This window comes from Simochromis diagramma, unplaced genomic scaffold (assembly GCF_900408965.1).
Source record: "Simochromis diagramma unplaced genomic scaffold, fSimDia1.1 OVJJ01000361.1, whole genome shotgun sequence".
NCBI classification, from domain to species: domain Eukaryota; kingdom Metazoa; phylum Chordata; class Actinopteri; order Cichliformes; family Cichlidae; genus Simochromis; species Simochromis diagramma.
In genome coordinates, this window is record NW_024386860.1 from 14,015,567 (window position 1) to 14,035,495 (window position 19,929).

General features: G+C 40.5%; 1 protein-coding gene across 2 annotated transcripts in view; it reads left to right on the plus strand.

Annotated features, from left to right (window-relative positions):
* Positions 1 to 19,929, plus strand: part of agmo (alkylglycerol monooxygenase) — a 49,156-nt gene that overhangs the window by 3,245 nt on the left and 25,982 nt on the right. For both annotated transcript variants that reach the window (XM_040030691.1, XM_040030690.1), the window contains exons 2-5: positions 1,084 to 1,214; positions 1,916 to 2,067; positions 14,735 to 14,838; positions 15,960 to 16,055. In XM_040030691.1, coding sequence (XP_039886625.1) covers positions 1,084 to 1,214; positions 1,916 to 2,067; positions 14,735 to 14,838; positions 15,960 to 16,055 — 483 coding nt within the window. The remainder of the gene's footprint in view (positions 1 to 1,083; positions 1,215 to 1,915; positions 2,068 to 14,734; positions 14,839 to 15,959; positions 16,056 to 19,929) is intronic.

Below are 19,929 nucleotides of genomic sequence, written 5' to 3' on the forward strand. Positions count from 1 at the left end.
AATGACTGTGAACTGTGAGTATTGAGTGAAAGAATAAGATCATAGATAGAAGTAGTGAATATGAGTTTCTGGGCTCTCCTTTAGAGATGGGCTGAGGAGCTTGGTCATTCAGGAAGGGTTCAGAGTAGAGCTGCTACACATCAAAAGCAGAAACGTTGATGTGCTTTGGGTATCTGACTAGGATGACCCCGCCCCGACACCTAAAACCTTAGACGTCAGTTTGCCTGAAACGCTCAGCTGTCATTGTCTCTTTTTTTCCTACCAGTGTGCCTACCCGATGTCAGCTCAAAGAATTCCATGTTTCATGAAACTGTGGCTCAGAATGTGCATTGAATACAAAGGTGGATGAATCCATGTGTAGATCAGCCAGTTAGAAGAAATTTGACTGTTTAGGGAGGATGGCCTTAAAGTGATAATGAAGTGGGTTGTTTCTAATAGAAGAGGAACTTAAGAATTGCATAAAGGCACAGTATAAGGTGAGTAAGAATTCTACTGAAATGTGAATCATGCAAAGTTGATTTAGTAGAGGTCCATGATGAAATTGTGGAGCTGGAAAAGGGCACATCAGCCCTTTACGTGTTCCTGTAACATAAGATGCGTAGCTTGTTTACCTGCGGTCTCCATCTACTTACGTAGCCTAACAGACTTAATGCGCTCTCTCTGAACATGTATGACTTTATATTATCAGTGAGCGTGAAGACAATTAGGTTTCTTAAAATAAGATCTTGCTCCTCATTCTATTTTGCTTGGGTTCTGCCTGACATCACTGAAATGAAAGCTTGCTGTTGGTTAGCACTGATGTTTAATTCATCCACTGAGATAATTTCTACCTCCACTGCTGCCGTGCTTGGATAAATGTTTTTGTTCACAAATCTGCCAATTGGTTGTGGTTTTATACCCGTTGCTCCAGGCTCATACAGTGAAACAAACATCATGGATCACAAGACATGAAAGTCCTGCAAGCTTTTAGCTCATCTGCCAAAACAAATGCTCAACACAACGGGTAATGGCAACAGAGGACTTGGAACAGTTGTGTTTTCATGGTTTGTAACACTGCTGAATCATGATTTTGTGTCTGTGCAGGCAACTCCTTTCTTTGTGGGACTGATGACTCTGGAGCTGGTGGTGGGCTTTCTGAAGACGGGGGCCCCAGTGATCACAATCAGTGATGGAATCACCTCCCTATCTGCTGGAATGGTCTCCAGACTCCCACTGTGAGTGTTTAGGCAGGTCAGGTCACATAGCAACAGTGCAAGTAAGGCATAATTTGGCTTCTGTTCATTTTAAACACTGTGGTTTGGTGTTTTTTTTTATATGGCTGAGCAATGTGGTTTTTTGTTTGTTTTTTAGTTTAGGTTTTTTAGTTTATTTTTTTTAGGTGCTGTAACTCTGGATCTTGTATTAAAGAACCATTACCTGTTAAAAGTGAGTTCATGTGAGGAGGCCAGCAGGGAACAGCTAAATTAGGCGATAAAAGGATGCAGTATGGCAGGTTTAGGATGTGCGACAGAACTGAATATAACTATTAATATTTATTTTTTCAAACAAACTTCAGCTTACTGAAATTGGTTTTAAGGTGGTTCTTCTAAAATGGTTCTTATAGTGGTTCATCTTCAATGTAAATATAAAGTTAGTTGAACATAATCTTTTCTAGTTCTGCATCGTTTTAAAATGTGGATTGAAATGGGGAGCAGTAATACGGCTGAATGATGGGAACTCAAACAGGGGAGGCTTTGTAATACCTGATGTACAAAATTACTTACAAATTAAACAAATTTCTGTCAAGGTAGAACACAAGGTGAACAGATGACTATCGTGATCCTTGGAGCGCAGCTGTACGTGATCACAAACTGAATGCTGTACTTGCATAAGCACATTTGAGCCAACACTGAGCTTTGACCTTTCCTCTCCACAGCTTGCTGATGAGAGGCTGTGAGCTGAGCGCTTACATGCATGTGTGGAACCACTACCGCTTGGTGGAGCTGCCCTGGGACTCTGCCTGGACCTGGTGGTTCACCTTCTTGGGAGTGGACTTTGGCTACTACTGGGTCCACCGTTTTGCTCACGGTACCAGTCGTACACTCACCCACAGCTGAAGGGAATTTATTGTGCAGATTTTAATTTACGAAAAAAAATGTTTTGTGTAACAAGTTATGTTAATAGTTGATGTTTTTTGCGTGTGTTCTGAAAACACGATTGCTCTTTTACCTGTAGGGTGCAGCTAAAAAGTTCTGAGTCCCGCCCACAAAAACACCAACGACATACCTGATTTTAAATTTGCGTGCTCACCTTCTGTTGTGTTCACCATTGTTAGTCAGTCAATACAAACTATAGCACAGGAAGAGTCTCTTTTGTTACATGTTTGTTTGTTTTAATTACAAGTTTATAGTCATTATTTCTTTGGCTGAAAAATTTGAATGTAGACACATTGTAACATATTAAATGCGAGTTTCTATTTATTCAGGAATTTCAACCATAATGAGCACAGTACATTCAAAATATTCTTACCTGTTCCAACAGGTAAGGTTGTTAATTGACAACACATCTTGATTTTGTTTTACTCAACTAAATATCACAACAGGAATAACAGCAAACCAAATCTAAAGTTCAGTTAATTGACTAAAATAGAAATAGTAAAAGTTGGCTCTTTTTGCCGCTAAGTTGCTCCACGTGGTTTGCGAAGCGTCTTGTTTTCCCTGATATCACACGCAAAATGTTTCCATGTTTCCATTCTTCTCTTCGTCCCGTGTTGACATTACTTTTCATTTTCATGGGAAACGGAGCATGGGAGCTAGTTGTACCGTTTCCAAAAAAACCACTGTGCAGTTTCCCAGGGATGGATTAAATGTGCCCGTCTAACCTTACTGCACAAGGACATTGCTTCTGATTGCATCACTTCCACATTGGTCGCACCTTTCTACACAACTTGATTGGGTCTAGTCTCTCCACAATATTTTCCTTATAGTTGAAGCAAGTGTTCATACATGTCATCATCGTTTTTGTCCTTGTGCGTTAGTTTTTATTCATTGTCTGCATTTCTTTAGAAAAAGGTCGTTGACAAATAATTGCTTTACAGAATTATCACTACCTGGCACCATTGCCACTGGCAAAAGCATAGACCTGAGATATTCCGGTCATTCAGTTGGGGTTGATCCTCCATTTCCATGGCTTATTTCTGCAAGATGTGTCTTGTGTTCCATAACTCCAGGTGCACAAGTATCTAGATCCACACTGTTTTGTAACATTGCTTGAAATCAACTTATAAAGAGCATTGTCCTGGTCAAGGTTGGTAACTCCTGTCAGTTTGGATTCATGGTGTTTGTTGTAAAATTTTTACAATGAGCAATTTGTGAATAGTAATAAAACCATTTAAAACATGTATCCAGGTTAATGCTGCTGAGTTGTGAATCACTCTGCTGCTTTTGGCTGCTCCCTTATTCACAAGAGGATGTCGTATCAGGTAGCTCTGCATGTTTGATTGTTAGTAGATTTTATTTCATTTCTTTTTTAATATACACAGAATGCTCTACCTCACAAAATGGCAAAGGGATTTGTCTCCTCTTGGGATCAAACTGGTGATCTTACGCTTGTTAGGCCAGTATGTAAAGTAATAACAAAAGCTGCAAAGTTAGCTGATGATAAATGGCTGTAAAATATTGATTTAGTTGCCATCTCCACAGGGAGGAGTCGTGAAGATAGGATGCACATCATGCTTTTCTGGACGTTGTAGAGGAAGCAATTATTTTTGAGTTACATCCAGCTGCTTTAGAGCTGTGCAGATGTGAGAGGCCATGGTCTCCAGAGGACTCTGGTCTTAACCCAGAGCTGTTGCAGCAGCAGGCTGTATAAAGTCATGTCTCAGAAGTAGCAACGTCCTGCAGAATATGTCTTAAAAAAAAAAAAAAGCGTATTAAAAAAATGTACATGTCAAAGAATTTTGTAGAGTAGTGGCTCTACAAAAAAGGCTTCTCCACATGTCTTGTCTGATGTTCATGCCAGATGCTCAGCTGCCACTCAGCACATCGGAAGAGAGCTATTTATCTGTGGCCTGCGCTGATGTTTATTTGTGTCAGAGGCACATCAAGCTGACCGCTGTCTAGTCCACATAGCTTTGGATGAAAGTCCACTGGTTCTGTGTTGATGTTAGAATCTGAGTAAACAGAAGCTGTGTTTTTTAAACTTTCTGCCACAGCTGAACTGGCCTCTGTGCTTTTGAGGTGACTGAGAACATCAGCTCAAGATGCTGGTGGTCAGTTTTACTTTGAAAGTGCACAGTAAAAGTCAGAGTGCAAGGCATATAACCATCATGGTTATGTCTTTGTGTAAGTTGGAGTTTAGGCACTTTGGAATACAGTAAAGGATGGTAAATTACAATCAGACATTCAGTGTCTGGTGTAACTATTACTGATGAACATACAGCATTCAAGTTTTAAAAATCTACACGGCAACCTCTGTTGTAGTGCCTGCAAAGATGAGTAACTTGGAGGTTTTTTTTTTTTTTCAGTGCACACTGTTTAATTGAGGAATAGCTTTAGATGCACACATATTACTTTATTATTTTTATAGGGACATGAGGGATCCTCGTTTCTTGTTAGCATCACCTGCACACTAAACCTTTAAATGATCAATGACCTGGTAATGAAAACGAGTGTCAAAGTACAGATGCGAATTACCTCGTCTTACATGGACTGGGACTGCACCACACTTTCCTGGCAGGATGACAGGATGCTCATATTTTTCTGTGAGCTGAGGAACTCATGAGTCCATGTGGCATCTGTTTAAAAAGCCTGCTTTCCTTTTAAATGGGAAATGCATGAAAGAAGAAAAAAGCATTTTTTTTTTAAAAAAACAAGTGAATCTGCAAAAAGCCAAAGTTGCAACATAAGACTTGGCTAATGAATACAAAAACATCAGCTTGTGTCAATGTATTGCATCATATTTGAAAAATGAGAAAATCTGTGTAGCTGCTCAGCAGCTGTATTGATGATGATAAGCTTTTATGTTGTCTGGATGCTCACCGGTGATTCAATCAAAGTATCTGTAAATCATTGAGGCAGGGATTGGCAGTCGTATTAATTGGGTCTCTCAGTTCAACTGTTGGGACAGAATAAATCCAAACCACTACCTGATCTGGGAAAAAAAAAATACTGGGCAAGGATCAACTTTCTGACTGGAAAAGTGCAGAGTCCATCTATCATGTACACAAAGCTCCAGACTTTTGTTTTGACAATCCAAGAAAACTGAGTTAAGTAACATTCACTGATTTTAAGAAGTATTCTGTCTGCTGAATAACATCCAATAACACCTGAAAGGCGATCTCATGACGTTTTCCCACTGTTGTCGTCCTCTTGGTGTCACATGATGCAGAGGAACGTCGCCAATACTGTGACATATCTCTGTGGTGTGTTCGGTTGGAATTATTTTATTTTTGAACTGCAGAATCAGTTTTGTCTCAAAAATGTTCCACTTACTTTTATTTCCTCTTTCTCCAGCCTCTTTGGGTTGTTATTATGGAAGATTGTGAGGTTGCAGATAGTCATCTGGTGCAGTGCTTGCTCAGGAATATAAGCTTTTTCCCTTGTTACCAAAGGGAAGTGGCTGTCCCTGACCACAGGACAGGGCCGGCACGGTCCTCACTCCTCACTCTGGTCAGGCGAGGTCATCTTGGTCAACCATTTTCTGACCTCCAGCTTCTTCCAGAGGAAGGTTCAACCAAAATGTTCCAATGTGAGTGAGGCATGTTTCCTATAAAGAAGCACTGAAGAATGAAATGGATGTAAGACGAGCACTGTTGCCATTTGTTACCTCAACAGTCTGAACACTGCAACTGTAATTGTAGTGTCCAAATGAATAAGATGGAACTCGTAATATTGCATAATAAGAAAAAGATCACAATAGAAAAATGCTAGAAGAACCAACTACATGCTTGGAAACGTCAGCCTCAGCATGAAATATCACTTTGTTTGACCAGCTTTATGGATATTTTCATAGTTTCCCCCTCATGACTTCCACATGAAAAGATGATTCAAAGATAACTGGAAGGGCAGCAGTCGTCTGTGCTGATGCCATCTTTACTAAGGAGACCTTATTAATTTGATGTTGCTCTTTCCAGACACTGATCTTGGGGATAACATCAAATTAAAGAAGACTGAGTGGTTCAATCTCCAGCTCTGTTTTTTAATTTGAGCTGGATGAAACTCGGGATTCTCATTCACAAAAGAAATGGTGAAAGCCTTTTACTACACTGTATTTATGGCCTTTGGCACTTGGTGTGATTCTGCTTAGGAAAACACCCGTTGTGGTTAAAGTTGAGGCAAATCTGGAATTCCAAACATTTGAATGACCTTTGCGCACACACAGGCTCAAATGAAGTGTTTGTTTATGCTAACTCCCGATATCAGTATTTGCTTGATCACATTGCTAATACCAGAATTTTCACGAATCATTGTTGTAACTTTACTTGGTACTTCTTGGTAATGTTTATCTATCTTTTCATGAAAGAAAAGATGTAAGTGTTCAATTGCTGACAGATTTCCAGAAATTTTAACTCCTCTGGCCTCTGAAATAATATGACCCTTGGTAAACATTTAACCGCTAGTTTATCTATTAGCAGCCATAGAAGCCACCTTCTATAAACGCATTGATTCAATAACCTGATGACTGACAAGAATAGAAAACAGATTCCCATTTTAACCCCACGCTTTTTTTGGGTTCCTTCTCTCCACAGTTCTTTCAGCAGCAGACGCACTATATATGTTAAAAACGCTGCTATTCTGAACCAGCCTGAACGCAGATGGTTTTGGGTGAGCAGCAGGCCAGCTTGATTCAGATGCGGCCATGTTGTTGACAGCACTGTTGATTCTGTTTATTCTAACCTCATATCGCGAGTGCCACTAATAGCAGCTCTGCTCTTGGGCAGCATCTATATCCAGGCATGCCTGCCAGAGTAAAGCCATTAATCAGCTAGTCAGCTGTCTGTACTCTGATTATATGTGAGGTAATGGAGTTATGCTGCAGTTGTCTCACCACAGTAACTGCTGCTGCTCACAGAGCTCAGAAACACCAGAGCATCACTTAAAGGTCCTGTGAGATGGTATCATTACTTCTACAAAGTGATGTATTTTGAGACAAGGGCAGTTTAATCTGATTTTAACAGCACAGAACTGGAATTGGTAAACACTGTATGGTGGCATTTTTAACTGGATTTTTTTTTTTTTTAAATACTGGCTAGTGCATTTCTAGATTAAAATAGTTTTGGATTATTCATGATCCAAGCTGGAACAGAAATATGATAAGAAGTAGCACTCAAAATTCAGTTGTATATGTTGTAATCCTTATAAAGTAGTGCACTTTACATTTATCCATGATAAAGCAAAGGAACTAAACTATATAAAGTGGACACAGGATTATTTATCTTCTACTTTCGGTGACAATTAGATAGGAGTACTTTAAAAAAAAAATTTGGTTAATCAATTTTAATGTTTGCGCACGTAATATTAACCCTGTTAATCATTACTTTTGGTTCAGAGAGGACCATTATAGTTAAAGATGTTTATTTACCTCCTTATATTTGTCATTATGCCTCTAATGTGGGCCCTCTCTGACTTTCTCTGCATGCACAGTAGATCAGAAGCAGCAATATCCAGACAGTGGTGTTGTTTAGTTGGTCAGTGACAACAAATTGTTTTGGTCTGATGCAGCATAGGAGGAGGAGAAGCTGGGCAGAGGTAGGTTTCAACATGGATTGCGGTTTAGCAGCAAATATGATGCAGCTGCACCACTGCAGCTGATACTATGTGACATTTTCCAGTGTCACATATCAGCTGAGGCATCAGCTTGATGGCATTTTTTTTTTTTTTTTAAACATACAAGTTAAAATGATTTAGAGTCAAGGAAATGGATGATTTATTAGTTCATACAGACAATTAAATTTAGCTGCAATCCCAGTAGATAACCTGAACTCAACTCAACAAACAAACCTAACTTTAACTTTCTGCTGGTGTGTCCAAACACCCGCTGTCATTCAGCCCTGCAGACAGCAGCAGTTGTTGAGACAAACAGATGTGCTTATCACTGTCCTCCATCCCAAAGGAGAGCTGGGCGGTGTGGATGTTGTTTAAAGAGAAGCACCTTCTGGCTGTGGGGCAAGGTTGAGAGGGTCTGGGCCTTGAAAAGGCCCCCAGGCAGCCAGGTCTTCATAAATCTTTATTCTGACAGCAAGTTCCTGGCCTAGTGCAGGTTGCAGGGCCAACAGAAGAATCTGGACTCCTGCTTGGTTTGCTGGTTCTGTCTGTACGGTTTGGTCAGGATGTGGGAGTCTCACTCACGCAAGCAGAACAGAGCAAGTGAAAGGCCTCATGGGAGGTAAAGATAACATCAACAGTGATCTATAGGCCTCTTTGCTCATACTGTCTGCTCTGTGTGCGTTGAGAGGGAAAGAACTGTAGAATGAGACCAAGAAAAACTGGTCTGATTGAACCTACACATCACAAAGAGATAATATCCACAGTGCCTGTATGTACAGCTTTAACCAAAGTGTGGAAAAGAAGTGTGTGTTATGATCACTGAGAGGGTCGCTGAGCTCAGCAGAGGCCAGAGTCAGGCTGTCTGCTGCCCTCGTGTGCTCTGCTCGCTGCATGGACAGACTTCCCTCTGTCAACAGTTTTGACAGAAGAGGTGATTTCAGCTGCAGACAAAGCTGAGGACAAACTTCCACTGAGTGGAGAGATGAAGTGTGAATCTGAAAAATGAATATGAGGATAGATTAGTAAAGCTTTTTTTTTTACTTTTGAATTTTAACCAAACCTGCATTTTTACGTAGGATTTTCTCATTTCCTGTTAAATTTTTCACTATTACTACATTGCTTGTTCTTGAGTGGTAAGACATTACTTCAGCAATTATTGTTTTTATTTGATTTGCTGGATATAGTCTTTTTATGTAACATTTAAAATGAAAAATAAAATCAAAGGCAGGAGTTTTTTTGTTTTTTTTCTTTCTTTAACCTCTTAAGCCCCAAGCCTACCTGATCTCCTGCCTTTTGCCCCCGTATCAGGGGGCGTTGGGGCTTAAGAGGTTAAATGTCTCTCCTTTTCATGTGAATGGGGTCTGATTACCTGAAACATACACATGCAAAACAGTTATTGAAATTTCTCTTTAAACTTGGACATTATAAATGTCATTTAAACTCTCATTATATACTAAAAACTATAAATGGGTTCAACTGTAAATGTTTTTGTCTTTTCATCATATTATCATAACCCTGTTAGCTGAATAAAATGTAACTAAATATATCTGAACTCTGTATATAATAGACAGTTTTACAAAGGAAACATATCAAATGCTGAAACCAAAATTAAATTTTTTATAATGTACTCAGTTTTAATTTGATGCCACCAAGGCATTTTAATGAAGCTGGGAAAGGTGTATGCTAAACAGTGTTTCACCACTTTTTAAACAGTTCAGTAAACCTCTGGGAACTGAAGAGGTGGATTCTGATGTTGGGTCTGCAATAAAAGGGAGGGCAAAGAACTGGTGCTTTGGATTTCAGCACACTGAAATAATGGACGTGGAAATATGATCAATTAAAGCACAATGTTGATATAACAAAATTAAACAGAAAATCAATTTTATTTCTCCTGTCACTTTCTTTGCATAGTTTTTACACCCTGTTTGTGAGAGCTGCAAGTGGGCCTGACCAGGGTTAGTGTGTTTACTTTAGAGTGTGTGACTGAACTGTGTGGACAGCATGAAGTATGGCAGAGATGGAGGAGAGTTGGCCGACCATCCCACTGAGCCCTGCGTTGCTGTTTGGGTTGGCACCCTATCCAAGAGTCCTCCAATCCAAACACTGGAGAGCTGTTCACAGCCCATTAGTCCTGTGATTGACAGGGCAGCCCACCACTCAGAGGGCTGCACATGATGGCTGAAGGATGTTGCTTATTACTGCCAAGTGTTTCTCCGTGGGTGATGATTTAGACATCTAATTGATGTAACTGTAAAAGCATTTTATATGGTTAAGAGTGTCAGTTTGGATCTACTCCTATGGTGATTATTTTTCTTTTATTTAGTCATATTTTCTTCTTATAGAAGCATTATTCAGGGTATAAATTGGCACTTGTAGGGGCTTGGTGGTGGCCTTGACTAGAGCTAAATTTATGGATCTCAATTGGACTTTGGCTCTTGTGTTTACATGACTCTGGTTATATAAACACTGCTCCTGACATGGTTTGGATAGATGTAAACAGGCCGTGTCAAAGTTTAACCTAGTCACATTACATGACTGATTATGATTTCATTATTATGGACCTTGATTACGTGCCAGATAATGATTCTAAAAAAAGTTATAACGTAGACGTCCTGCAATATCTCTTCAATTGAGCCCATGTACTGGGACAGTAAGTTTCTGCTGCTGCAGTGTTTAAAATGTTGCAGAACAAACTGTTCAAAAGATGAATGACAAGAGAAACATGAACATTTACAGTAAAGGGATTCTGTGGGTATTTTATCCCGGATGAACCCCCATTTTGTTGCAATTGACTCTAGGTTGTAACAAAAAAGTGTGTCCACAATATTGAGTTTTAAGTGATTTATTTACAGGAGGAAAAGGAAATCAGTTGTGTGGTATGTGGTGAGTCTGTTCTTTAGCCTAGAAATCTCTCTTTTGTGAACAGAGAAGAACAAGAATAAATCTCCAGGTCACAAATGGTCCCCAGTGACGGCCAGCTGTTCGGGCTTCCTCTGCTTCTGCTCAGGGTCACATGACTTTAGAAGGCAAACTCTGCCATCACACTTTCTTTCCCAAATAAAATGACATGAGTGAGTGTTATTAAAATTGGCTTCATCACACACTGGATTGTTTATGACTTTGAGACCCTGACCCAGGTGAAAATTTCACTTCCTTTAATAATTTCCTAGTTCGAGACTTTCATCCTTAGCATTATTTGGTCTTTAGTGCCCGTTAGTTATTGCACTAATAGGTAGAAATATGCCATAGTTGAAACCTTCTTTTTAGCATTTGCTTACCTATTAAACATCACATTTTAAGTGTTTCTATTCTCAGTCTGTTAGCAGGCTTCCATTAGCATGGCAGCAAAGAGCCCAAAATCCATTACCATTTTTAATCTTAAATCGTGAGTTGTTTAAATTACATTAATAAACTTAAGTTAACTAATTAATCAAAAATCTTTTAGAAAAACGTTTAGAAAAAAGTTCAAAAATGCCTTTATTCCCAGTGAGATTTTTTTTTCTTTTGGAGGGGTACCACATCAGGTGAGTAGTAACAAAGGAATAAAGTCTTGCTTTCCATTATTCAGATGAGTATTTAACCATGGAGTTATTAAACCTGAACACTGATTTAGTTTTAACGCATATGAACCATGTGCTGTGGCCATACTTATGTGGTAGCAGTGTCTTAGAAAAGAGGAGCGAGCTTAAGGATAAATGCCCCCCACCCCCTCCAGTTATTGCAAGTTTTGCTTTATCTTTTAGTTTCTTTAGCTTTTCTGCTAGCGGCCCCTTTTAAATATCTGCTAGTTTGGGTTCAAGACAGAGATCCCCTTTTTTGATTTTTACGATTTGGCTTAAAACCCTTAAATAAAGCTTAGTTGGGGTTGAACCAGGTGACTCTGAGCCATCTCTTAGTTGTGCTGCTATAGGTTCAGCCTACTCAGACTTCCAATGTACTGAACACTCATAAGCACACATAAGTGAAACTACTATTGCATATCACAATCGTAACCTTTTTTTTTTTTGTTTTATGCTACCCTTTTATTACCCATCTATTTCACACCTGTGACAGTTGATTGTTTCTCCCTGAAACTGGTTCTTCTGGAGTGGGGGTGGGGGATACTACCACCCTATTTATACCAAGTGCCTTCACATAAGGGATTGTCTGGTTGTTGAGGTTGTTTTTGCTCTAATATTGTATGTTCTGACAATAAATAAAAACTAAATGAACTAAATAAGATTACAACTGCTTTTGGTACCTGCAGTTACACTGATATGCACTAGGGGTTAAACAGTTGAGCAAAGCAGTGGCACATTTAGGTTTCCCGAGTTTACTGGGGAACTGACAGTCACAAACATGTATCTCCTGTGGGTGTGGTAAAAAAAGTGTCATAAATGTCCATCACCTGATTAGTATGCACTCATCCTTGTTGTTCCCTAGAAATCCTGATTTAAGGCTCACTGGAGGACAGATGGAAGGGCCGTCCACAGCATTTCTGTGCTCTTGCTGGGAACGTGGGCTCTGTGGCACTGGTTCTCACCATTAACGGGGCTTCCCTCCTGAATAGACCCTGCCAAACTATGCAGTGTCCCGCCGAGTCCAGAGATGAGGACATGGGCTTGCAGTGAAGCTTAGCTGTTCCAACTTCCTATCAATGACAACAAACATCAATCTTAGCCGCCCTTAGTCTTGAACCCCGCCAAGCATGACTCCAGTTAGAAGAAAAAAAGCAAGAGCTTCAGGCTGCTGGAATTGAACAAAGGCTGGCTTATCCTCTGAATATGTCTCTTAGCAGGACAGTTCATCTTTGAATACCCTATGGTTCAGAGCGGAAGAAATATCATAATTTTTGTGCTTGACTGTTGTAGTTCAGTCACTCTCCTTCCTTCTTCCTCTCCTCCCACACTTCTCTCCTCTGCCTCATCAGCAGATTTCAGTGGCACTTAGGTTTAATAAAGTTTGAAACAAAATCCAACCCTGTTGCTTCCATTTTGAGTCAATCCAAAATATGGCATTTAACACGATACATGACACTTCCAAAAACAGTCTGTGACATTTATTCTCACACCTGCTGAAGTCCAGCAATAACCCTGTTAAATATGAGTGGTGTGGACTTTTGCTCAGGAGCGGTAGTTTTCTGGTTGGTTTTCTGAAACTGAATTCTGCCTCACTGTCACTGATTAGAAATGTGTTAGAACAGATCACCATGCTCCTCCGCTCTCTTACCCCTCACCTTAGGTTTTCAGCAGTTTGTTTGTTCAGGTGCAGAGACCCGCGACCCATTTTTGTTTCACGACTGCTGGTCTTAATACAACTCACAAATTTGTGAAATGGAGAGCAAGGAAGAGTTAAACTTGTCAACATTATATATTTGTAATTTTCTTTTGCTTTTTCTATAAAGGTGTCACTGAGCTGTTCATAAACCATTGTCCTCGAAGTGTCTCTTCCTGTGTGGTGTCCTTCCATTAACAGTGTTCTAATTGGTTTGTACAGTGAACACATGAACATCAATATCAGCAACCTGCAAAACGTGATGCTCTTGGGTTCTTGTTCACAGCTTTCATCTTTATATGGTGTTCTCATGTATGATCTGGTCCTTGGAAATCCTTATTAGGCTTCTGTAGCTTCTATGTAATGCTTATTCTTTAGTCATTTGTAAGCAAGACATGGCTAACACCAACCAATCCGTAAATGACAAGAGCAGATTTGTCAAATATTGATTTACAACTTTATGTATTGATGGGTAATTTTACAACCCGTATTTTTAATTTCACTTGGACATGTTAGTATGGAAGTTCTTGTAATTATTATTTTATTTTTATTAAGCCTGGACTGTGATTGATTTTGCTCTTGTCTACAACTGAGATGTGAAAAGAACCTTTTACCCTCCTTCACTTCAGGGGTGGTCATGAAGTGGTTGACAAAGTTGCCTGACAACAAGGTTCCTGATTTGAGTTTTCTATTCTGTGTGAAGGTTGCATTGTAGCCACACTAGGGGCATGCTCAGGTTAATTGCTGCTCTAATTTGGCCATCTGCATCAGCTGTGACAGGCTTCAGGCTGTGAAAGTCTTAGATGAAGATTGACTAATCAAATGTGGTCAATGTTGAAGTCCTAGGAATTCCAAAGAGTTGGCGAACCTAGACAGAAAAGATATGGGCATTTCTCAAGTGTCAAATGTCTTGATGAGACAACATTTAGATGAATAATAATAATAATAATAATAATAATAATAATAATAATAATACAAAAACAATATAAAGTACCGTTTGAGCCAATTCTAAGCGTAGGTTTTTTTAATTTTCAACCACCCAATTGTGACCACATTCACACATCCTAATGCCTAATTTAACTCAAATGTAATCGCATTACACAGCAAGGCTGCCATATGAAACTCAAACCTAATTTAATCGCTGGGGCTTTTACTATAAGGAATATATTACCATATATAGTCTGCATATAGGGTTATGTGGTTCTGAAGTATTTGAAGGTTACTATTCTCCTTGTACAGCAGCAGAAGCCAAAGTAGCCAGGAGGTGCCAAAAAGCACAGACCAGACGGGGTGGTCCGGAAACGGTCTGGAGATCCAGTGAAACTTAACAAGCATGTTCCCTTTGGATGTTAAAATGAAGTGTAACACAGATATTAATGTAGCAAGTATCACAACACAGCAGAGGAATGTAAACTGGAGCACTGGGACATCAAGCTGGACACTAACCAGCTGCAGCCAAATACCCCCATAGTCATAATAGCCTGAAATCCCTACCCCCTTATGACCAGCAAGGCTCAGGTCTCAGGTTTTCTTCACAGCTGGCCAGAAGCAAGGTTAAAATGGCTCCTTCTGGGGATAAAAGTGTATAGTTGCTTATTTGGGGATTGGACAGGGTTTGATTGGCATAAATCATTTGTTATACTGAGAGGCTTTAAGGCTAGTGCATGAATTGTATATAGAGGGCTACATGGCTGCTGTCTAATCTTTAACAATGTGTGTGTATGATTGCTCTTCAGAGGTTGCTGTCCTTTGGGCTGCTCACCAGGTTCATCACAGTTCAGAGTACTACAACCTTACCACTGCCCTCAGACAATCTGTCACCCAGCCGTTTACCTCATGGGTAAGACAATATTCATTCTTTTAAAGGATGTTTCAAGTGATAGCCTTTGTTTTAAACACACAGATTTTTTTTTTTCTAATAGAACAACATGATTGCATTCAAACATAAGTTAGAGTATTAGACAGTTGTAATTTGAAAAACGAGATTCGGCTAACTACAGTAACTAGCTATCTCCAAAGAGTCTCTCATTCCACAGTCAAACTCCAAGTCCACTGTAGCAGACTGCATCTTTTACTGCTTGTGGTGTAGAAACCTGCTCTGAGCTGGAGGGCCACTCTAAACAGAACCTGTGCCAGGTGCAGACGTAGAACATGGACTACCACCAGTGCCAGCAGTAGTTTTAGGTTGATGAGATGATGACTTCACTGAAGAGTCAGTTGATGTCATTGTGACATACGTTTTTAATTTAAGCCTGGGTGCATCAAGTGTCATTGCTAACAACAAGAATACAGTGTAATTTCATGGGAAACATTGGATGATGAACGACTGAAATATTGTCTGCATATCCAAAACTTGATGGTTTTTTTATTTTTTTTTTATTTCTCTGCACCATGGAGCTGCCTCATTGTCCAAAAAGAAATCTAGTCACACTTTGGTACTAGATAACTTGATTCTTCTGATCACAGTGGACTTGGAGTTTGACTCATTTACTCAAGTGCAATCCAACTGCTGTAAAGACTCTTGACCACCAAATCTGCCCAAAATATGTCCCTAACAAATGGACTCCTAATATATAACTTCTAATATAAAACACTTTGAGGCAATTGACTATTGGGATTTGGGTCTACATTTAAAAATTAAAATAAATGACAATAGATGGAATAGAAATATTAATTTAAAGTGTTTCACTTAAATCTTTGAAAGCTTCAAGACTCAAATCTCTGACTGTGGAAAGAGTTTTATTCAGTTTTGAATAATAAACACTTAAACCTACAGGACATTGTTACCTGGATTGTTTTACTTTTGTTTAACATAGTCAGTCAGGAAAATAATAAAAGCATCATTTAGCAAAAACAGGCTTGTAGTTCCACCTTATTGGAGCAATAAACCTGTGTTATTGGGACCCTGTTACATTGTACTCTGGTTCCATTAGATTTCTGTTGAAATCTTTCTTTCTTCAGGTTTTCTATTTGCCGATGGCTCTGGCTGTTCCTCCATCCATATTCGCTGTTCACATACAATTAAACCTGCTCTACCAGTTCTGGATCCATACTGAGGTAAATGCCAAACAGGCTCATTCAACAGTGTATGTGTGTTTTTTTTTGTTTTTGTTTTTTTGTTTTTTTTTCTGTGGAAAAATGCCAAAACAAGGGCCTGATTTTAATACTAACCCACGGTAGTTTTCCATATTCTTTGCTTACGTTTTCACTAGGTGTGTATTTATAAGAGATTTGGTGTCAGTATATTATAAAGATGACACTGTTACTGTTTAAAGGTTTGGAATGGCATTTTCCTATAAAAACGACTCACTTGTTATGTTTTTATGTATATATATTTTTCCCTTAAACTGAATCTAAATCATTACTGACTCTGGATGTATGTCATCATCAAACTGCATTTCCTGCCTGGTTGAGTGGTTGCTTGTAGGTTAATAGTCATTTTTCATGGAAGATCTAGAGTTGTCTGCAAACACCTGCTACCTACCTTCTGAGGAGTAGTGAAACTTAAAAAAGTGAAACATTCCCAAAAAGGAGAACGTTTGCCTTCAGAGTTAAAGTTGCAATATTTTTAAATTGTTTTGTTTGCAGCTGTAAGAACAGCTGTTACTTTGAAGCTAAATATTTTAGTACATATGTAAGAATTCCTTTTCTAACAATAACGAAATTTCAATGAGGTACAATTAAGTGCTGAAATGAAACGTTTTTGCATGTTATATTTGGTTCTACAACAGACTCTAAATGCCTTCAGGCATTTTTGAGCAGTTATTTAGAAGCATTATCTAAATAGACATTAAGTAGTCACCTGGCTATAGACATTGGATGTTGAGAACTGGCAGATAATCACCTTACCGTTGGGGAATTCTTCTGCAGATTTCAATTCAGGGTAGTTTTTCAAAGTTCTGTTTATCTATGGTGACATAATGTCTGGAAAAATGCTTATATGTCAATTATTCAATGGCATAATTCAGTAACATGGCTGCAACTTCATTGTTTAGTCAAAGAGGTATTATACCTCTATGATGCAATTATAAAATATTTTCAGGCAGCATGTAGCACTACCAGATTAGTATTACCTGAATTAATGTGGTTGTTGTTTAAAGAATCAATAGGAACATAAAATCTGTAAAGTTGTCTGTCTCTCTGTGCCAGTGCTAATCTGTCTGTTAAGCCAGACTTTTGTGGACTCCATGTTGCAGTGGAGCCTGTATTCAATAAAAAATAATGAGATTTTATGAAATATTCCAAACAGAAGCATGACCATTCTGTCTGCCTTTTAAAGTGACTGAGAGTATCACTTTTACAATCCCCACAATCGTTAGAGGGAATGAATGGATTTGGAACGCCCTCGATCTTTTAGTGCGCTATTAGTGAGAACAGTCGTAATAGTCACAATTTTCTGAGGGATGTAATTTATGCCTTCTGGTTTTTTTTTTTTTTTTTTTGATGTCATAGAATTTACTGGCTCACTATTCGCTGCAGCTTCAGAGCTGGAGTGAAGTGGTGGAGACCCCTTTCATTCAAGATAAAACTCTCACGCTCGGCTGCCAGGCGCAGCCATTATGTGGAAATAATGAATCGCAGAGAAATTCTGTCCAACCACGCACATTTCTCCGTCTGTCATACTGATGTGATCCATCGAAATATGACTTGCAACCAAAAGAGAAACATGAACTGTGTGAAATATGCTCAGTGTGACCTCTTTAATCTATAATGACTCACGGAGGAATCAGTTTGGTACCTTCCAACAAGAAATGAATAAGAAAATGTATTCCTGATGGTTTAAACCTTGTGTGTGTGTGTGTGTGTGTGTGTGAGAGTGTGTGTGTGTGTGTGTGTGTGTGTGTGTGTGTGTGTGTGTGTGTGTGTGTGTGTGTGTGTGTGTGTGTGTGTGTGTGTGTGTGTGTGTGAGACAATGTCTTTAACCATTGTCAGGAGTTTTCTGCTATTGCCACAAAGTCTTTTTTCCAACACTAGTTGTTGTGCTAACATCACCATAAATAATATTATTTATTGGAGAAATTAACTCTTTTGAGTGTGTTAATCAGGGCAACAAATGTAATTATGGATGTTATGAATATTTGAAAGTGATTCTGACAGCTATAGTAAGGCTTCCAACAGCAATTTGCTGGAATATTTAACTTTTTTTAGTACTAGTTTAGATTTAAAGAGTTGCCCAAATTATTTCCATCGGCCAGTCTTGGTAGGTGGGTATCGGCCTGCCAGGACCTCCGCTCCTGGCCGCCGCCTGGCTCACAATGCACCCGACCCCTATGGTACCTCCTGTGGGGTCTCTCTCTTAGAGATAGGGTGAGAAGTTCGGCAATTCGGGAGGGGCTCAGAGTAGAGCCGCTGCTCCTCCACGTTGAAAGGAGACAGTTGAGGTGGTTTGGGCATCTGACAAGGATGCCTCCTGGGCGCGGTGTTCCGGGCATGTCCCACCGGGAGGAGGCCCCGGGGCAGACCCAGGACACGCTGGAGAGATTATATCTCTCAGCTGGCCTGTGAAGCCCTTGGTGTTCCCCCGGACAAGCTCTAGGAAGTGACTGGGGAGAGGGCGGCCTGGGCTTCTCTGCTTAGGCTGCTGCCCCCGGAACACAGCCCCGGCTAAGCGGAAGAAGATGGATGGATGGATATCATCAACCACAGAGGCAGCACTGCGAAAACAGAAAACCCGAGTGGGCAGCTGGCAGAGGAAATAAACAGCTTCTTCGCACGCTTTGAAACACCACAACAGCAGCACTCATCTGCTTCAGCCCTGCTCCCATCCTCATCCTCACCTGGTTCCTGCACCGCTCCACTCACTGTAACAGAGCACGATGTCAGACGTGTGCTCCTAGCAGTGAACCCCAGGAAGGCGGCCGGTCCAGATGGAGTACCTGGCAAGGTACTAAGAGCATGCGCACACCAGCTCACCCTCATCTTCACCAGACTCTTCAACCTCTCACTGGATCAGGCAGCCATCCCATCCTGTCTAAAATCAGCCACAATCATCCCAGTGCCGAAGAAGTCTCCCATCTCCAGCCTGAATGATTACCGCCCTGTGGCCCTCACGCCGGTAATCATGAAATGCTTTGAGAGACTAGTCCTTCAGCGCATCAAGGATTACCTCCCCCCAGAATTCGACCCCCACCAGTTTGCATACCGTGCAAACAGATCCACAGAAGACGCCATCGCCACAGCCCTCCACGCTGTGCTGAGTCACCTAGAGCAGCGGCAAAGCTACATCCGAATGCTCTTTGTGGACTACAGCTCAGCCTTTAATACAATCATCCCGGACATCCTCATCACCAAACTGGTCACTCTTGGCCTCCCTCCTCTCACATGTGCCTGGATAAAGGATTTCCTCACAAACCGGCCCCAGACTGTAAGACTCGGCCCTCATCTCTCCTCCACTCGCACACTGAGCACCGGCTCCCCACAGGGCTGTGTGCTGAGCCCCCTCTTGTATTCTCTCTACACCCACAACTGCAGTTCGACCCACAACAACACTCTCATCATCAAGTTTGCTGATGACACCACGGTAGTCGGACTCATCTCAAAGGGAGACGAGGCAGAGTACAGAGAGGAAGTCTTGAAGCTGGCAGCATGGTGTTCAGAAAACAACCTGGCACTGAACACTAAGAAAACTTCAGGAGACACAGCACCGACTTGGCCCCCCTCTACATCAACGGGGAGTGTGTGGAGAGGGTCCACACTTTCCGGTTCCTTGGTGTCCTCATCTCTGCTGACATCTCCTGGACAGGAAACATCTCAGCGGTCATCAAGAAGGCCCAACAGCGGCTGCACTTCCTGAGAGTCTTCAGGAAGTACAAGCTGAACTCCAACCTGCTGCTGACCTTCTACCGCTCGTCCATTGAGAGCCTGCTAACCTACTGCATCACGGTATGGTACGGCAGCTGCACCAAAGCAGATAGAGTGAGGCTTCAGAGTG